Raw genomic sequence first — 5,625 nt, forward strand, 5'->3', positions numbered from 1 at the left:
ATGGGACCGTATTGACGGATTTTGATTTAATTCAATTTTATCGAATCGGATATTTTTTAAAATAAAAAATTAAGTTTAAAATGAACTTTTTAGAGTATAAATTTAGATCGACTTTAAATTTAGTTGTCAAAGATATCTTACCCTATCCGAACAAAAAATAATATAATTATCCTATATATTAAAGAATAACTGCAATTAAACTATTCTCGATCTTTTTTCAATTAAATTCTTATTTTATCAAATAAAATTAACACGTTTAAAAATCAACCTCTAACAGACTAGTTTTAAGCTATTTCACAGCTAATTCTCTATTTAAACAAGTATAAAACTAAAAAGTATAAATAATATAACATAAAATTCCATTCATATATATATATATATAATATTTATGTGCACGTATATACATAGTATTTAAACTAGCAACGACATGAAAGTACCGACTTAGCAAATTAAGATATATTTTTCCTTTTTGCTAGGCAACTAACGAGGATACCAAGACTAAAGAAAGTAGAAGCATGCAGCTTAGAACATGGGGAAAAGGACACTAATCGGATATCTCTGGAACAAGTAACAGCAGCATGAAGAAAACAGTGCCAAGGATCAACACCATGTACAACGTTCAGTTAACGCTGCTGCTGCTGCTGCTGTTGCTGCTGCCGCCACTCCAAGATTGCTGAACGAAGCACATAGTTAGGGTTGAGAGTGAGATGAGGGAGCTGATTTCCGATCACAGGAGAGGTATTGTGACCACTATCCAGCCATCTCCGCAAGTCTCGTAATTCGTACGTGTATCCATCGGCTGCTACGTATGGTTCAGCCATCACCTCCTGCAAACATAAGCAAACCAATCATACATGTAGACCCTTAAGACATATTCTCGTTTATATGTTGCGTGACAAAGTAGCTGATTAGTCCTGGTAAGTGATAAATACGACAATCGAAATGGCATGACGTAAGTTAACCTGTGAAATGGGGCAAATGAAGTAATGAGGAGGCTGGTTATGCTCATTAGACCCCGCATGGAATGTTGTTAAGGGTCCAATATCATTTCTAATCTGCTCAAGTATCTTGTAAAAGTCTTCAAGGTCCGGTCGACGACTTTGGTTAGGATCACAACATCCCAAAGCCCAGCGAGTCAACTGCTCAGCTTGTACATAAGGCCAGCCTCCAGCAGAAGGATCCAATAAGTCAATAAGATATTGTCCATTTATTGCAGATTGTACTTTCTCTGCTAAAAGCACGGGTGGTTTCCCAGTAATCAACTGTAGTAATATAAGGCCAAACGGGTATCTATCAGAACTAGGAGTCAATGTTCTTGTGGAGCAAAACTGAGGATCCAGGTAAGGAAATCTGCGGCTTATATTGGTCGTATCACTTGAATTCTCAAGAGAAGAAAGTGCACGGCATACTCCAAAGTCGCTAAGTTTGCAGCCAAAGTTGGTATCAAGGAGTATATTCCCAGGTTTTAAGTTTCCATGAACTAACCTTTGAGGCTTACTGGAATGTAGGAAGACAAGCGCAGCACATATCTCAGTGGCAATATGTATCCGAGTTTGCCATGACAATGGGGGAGTATTATCCTTGCGGCTCAAACGATCTTCAAGGCTTCCATTAGGAAGATATTCATAGATCAAAGCCCATATTTCCGGGCATACACCAATTAGTGTGACCAGGTTTGGATGCCTCAGCTTACTCAAAATATCAACCTGAATATATATATATATATATATTGAATAACTTGTAAGTTTCAGTTATCTTGGGATTGAGAGGTCATGCTTGCCTTCAAAATTTTGAAATCAAGGTCACTAAAAGCAATAATTCAGATGATACTAGCTTACCTCCTGCTGAAATTCCAATGGCCCTTGTAAGCTATTTCGATGGAGCACTTTTATAGCCACTTCGGTGTGACGAAGGGTACATTTATAAATGCTCCCATATGCTCCTTCTGCAATCTTAAAGGAAGGGTCAAAATCCTCAGTTGCACCATGAATTTCGGCAACGGAAAACTCTGAGAAGAATTGCTGCATATGAACATTGGAAGTGTCTTCTTCCTGTTTCATAAAGTGATCTTCAATTAGCTTGCAAGCGTTTTCAAGCTTTATCTGCAACGCATCTCGTTCTCTCTCGCAAACTTTTAACTGGTCCACTGCTGATGAAACCTTAGCTTCCAATACTTCAACACGATCAGAGTTGGCACCTTGATTATCTAATAATAACTTTTGAGTTCTGGCAATGTTGCGTGCTTCATCTCTCTGCTGCTTGATCTGTTCAAGATCCTCGTTCTGCTTCCGAAGTGTTGCTTTGGTTTCCTTCCGGCGTATCAACTCTCTAACATATGAGCTTTTCATTTCACTCACCTGCAAGTCGATAATGGCTATCATTATAGAGTTGTGGGATCAGAAAAAGCAGTTTTGAAACCTATCGGTTGGCGAAAACACCAAAACCTCAGGTCGGAAACCGGGTAATTGGAACTTCGAGCCAAAACTTGATACAGTACATATCCATCAAAATAGACAGAATAAGCAGTAACATGAAATGTCTACTTAATTTTATCCATTCTTCCCTATAAGAATTAGTAGAAACATGTCTCAATGCAACAATCAATTATAACTCTATAGGTTTGAGGCAAATATATACACACAAATTGAGAGGAAAGAAGAGTAAAATCAAGAAAGAGGACATTACTTGGCGTATTACAGCTTTAAGAGCATCCTTATCAGCTTTCATACGCCTATCCAACTCGTCCAATGCCTCTTGATTTGAATTTTCAGCAATCACTACTAGAGCTTGTTCAAGCTTATCAAAGTGTTTATCATCATCACTGCTTCCTTCCTGGGAAAACTCATAAACCATAAAAAATAATTTGCAGAAGGATTAATCTGATCAGATGCTAGATGTATATGTTTAGTTCATTGACGCAAGCTATTAAAGTAATCAATAACTTCGCCTAATTAGAGCAGTACATGGAACTCAAGCCAGTCCGGACTATCGCCCGGTGTCTCAGACGCAGATAGATCCGAATTGCTAGTCACTTTGCCTGAGAATGTCGAATAACTAGAACTGGAAGAAGGGTCACTCAGGTGTGATTTTCCAGTTTCAACAAGCGACCTACAGCAACTAGTAGTTAAAATAGGAATGCAGAAACTTCAGAACAGAATAAAAACAAGACTATAATCGATCGGCGAACCTTGTGCGTACGAGTTGCCCCGCGCAAATAAACCAAATTTTGCAGGAAGTTGGAGCGTTTAGATCCACGTACTGAGCCTTTTCAGACTTTAGATCAGTCATTCCCCTGCAATGTTGAGGCCAATTTGGGCACTAGCATAGTTGTAAAACAAAAATAGGTTTCAGGAAAAAATAATCAAAGTCGAACAAATTAGTTTGTACTCTGAAAAATGCTTGTTAGCTGCAGCTCCCATGACAAGTTTCTTGATGTTGTAATCACGGATTAGCTCAACAATCCCCTTTGCAGCATTATCCATCTCAATATTTAGCTTTGTCGCATGCACCTACACGAAAAGACATAAACAAAGGCCAAAAACATTAGCAGCAAAATGGCTTTCAACTTCTAAAACAAATTCCTTCAAGGAAAAAAAGAAGAGATATTTACACTTCTTTGTTCACATATAAGAAGGTAATCATCCATGACCCTATCTAAAATTTTATTCCCATATTCCTGTGGTTGAAGCCTGCTTGAAAAACTCGTACGACCTAAAACACCGAAAAATGAAAGAAAGAAAAAATCATCAAAATTTTGACATATTTCAAAGAAGTGAAGACGCCCAATTTGAACTTACTCATGTTGAGGCTCAAGTTGATGAAGCTGGCAGGCTGATGAACATGAAGAACGCGAATTTTTGCGGGGCAAAGATTGTTCAACGCCCATGATAAAATGTGCTTGCTTTCTTCTACTGTTTTCCCCACTGCAACATATATGGTTTCATCACTATTATGCGTCCGATCCATTGCTAGTGTTCTCCACTTATTTGCCCCTAAACTGATCACTGATTTTCGTGTTTAAAGGCAATTTTTTAAACATCTGCTACTGGGAAGAAACTTTCATGGGAAGTTTACTAAAGTCAATCCAAGGTATGATTACTGTCCATATTGGAAAAGAAAGAGGACGAGAATCTTTGCCTTAGGACCTAACTGGCTTCTGCTTGGGTCCACACGCCTATTCCCCTACTTTTTGCTCATTATTTGTTTTGTCTTTTACTTTCAGCTTCTTCGAGATTTGTAGGAAGCTACGGAGCATTTACGAAAAAGAAAGTCCAGCTTTAAAAAAGAAAAAGGGGATTTTGCATATGATGATTAATGCTAATATAGTATTAGAGTAAATAATTTTTAATATTATCCATTCGTTCTATTATGATCCCTAATGTTATTAATATGTTCAATTTTAATCCCTTTATCGTTTACCCTCAAGAACCTTTTAACAGAAATATTATGTGATAATTAAAATTTTAAAAAAAAATCCACGGCCTTCTTCTTACTGCATAAACTTTTAATATAAATACTTCTTCTTCTTCTTCTATGAACTTGTCATTTTTCACTATTATTTTCATAAAGTTAAAAAACTTGCAGTGATATTGTATTTCTATTTCATTGTATCTGATGTTTATGGATTTTGATGGCTGTGAAGGGCAACGTGATATGCTTTACAATCAGATGTTCAATCTTGATCTAGTCGACTAACCCATCACCTTCCCAGTTAACATCGTCGTCCTCTGCAAAAAAAAAAAAAAAACCACCTCTTCCCAGTTGGAAAGCGACCAACCCATCACCTTCACCATTTCTCCATAAATATCTTTCTTCTCTTTTTAGTAATACACTTAACTTCGACAATGGCGACTTTGGTTTCGTTTATTGATTATCCCCTAAATGGCCAGCAGCTTGTAATGGTAATGTTTAGAGTCTGATTTGTAATCTTTGATTTCATCTTTTCTGGGTTGTCATTCACATGTTTCTGGGTTTTGAGCTTTAGTTGAGATGAAGATTGTAACCGTAACCTATCTTCAAATGAAAGCGTTCCAGACGAGTTCAAAAAAAAAAAGATCAACCAAACGTATCATTATCGACATTTGCCTTAATACAAATACTTTCCCATGAAAAATTAGGGAGTAATATTAATTACTTTCAGGCTTTAGCGTTGGCTAGTTCTGCATCATCATGAGAAGAAAGTACTGAATTAATTTCATAGTGATAATAATCCTTAGATTATTGGGTTATCTCTTTAACCGTTTCACCATTTCCTCTGATGAACCCCAGAATGGTCATTCAAATCAGGAAACCGTGATCAGGAGTTAAACGCGCTCTCTATTTTGCATGTAAGCCAAGATAATATCATGAGAAATACCCACACTGCAAACTCCTGGATGCACGTAAAGAAGAAGAAGACGACCCCTGGCTTTTGTATTATTTTTTAAGTGCCACGTAAGATATCTGTTAAGGAGTTAAACGCGCTCAAATGCTCCTTATCTATAATGATCGACAAACATCCAATTAGAAAAAAAGGAACGGAAATTTGGGGGTTTAGGGTTATAAATGCATATAAAAATTAATGAATTATTATAAAACCAGAATACGAACCTCTTGTAAAGCAAAATAAAATTTTGGCTGTTAAGA

The 5,625-nt window shown here is 36.9% G+C and overlaps 1 protein-coding gene across 1 annotated transcript; it reads right to left on the bottom strand.

The window, feature by feature from the left end:
* Nucleotides 1-338: 338 nt before the first annotated feature.
* Nucleotides 339-4,111, bottom strand: LOC120181554 (U-box domain-containing protein 33-like). Its single transcript, XM_039186649.1, has 9 exons — nucleotides 3,798-4,111; nucleotides 3,611-3,711; nucleotides 3,388-3,509; nucleotides 3,188-3,292; nucleotides 2,964-3,108; nucleotides 2,686-2,832; nucleotides 1,839-2,357; nucleotides 963-1,706; nucleotides 339-827 (listed from the first exon to the last, which is right to left on the bottom strand). The coding sequence occupies exons 1-9, from the start codon at nucleotides 3,964-3,966 to the stop codon at nucleotides 624-626; spliced, it is 2,256 nt and encodes a 751-aa protein (XP_039042580.1). The 5' UTR covers nucleotides 3,967-4,111; the 3' UTR covers nucleotides 339-623.
* Between the last annotated feature and the right edge of the window lie 1,514 nt (nucleotides 4,112-5,625).

This window comes from Hibiscus syriacus, unplaced genomic scaffold (genome assembly GCF_006381635.1).
Source record: "Hibiscus syriacus cultivar Baekdansim isolate YM2019G1 unplaced genomic scaffold, ASM638163v2 tig00112528_pilon, whole genome shotgun sequence".
Classification (NCBI taxonomy): domain Eukaryota; kingdom Viridiplantae; phylum Streptophyta; class Magnoliopsida; order Malvales; family Malvaceae; genus Hibiscus; species Hibiscus syriacus.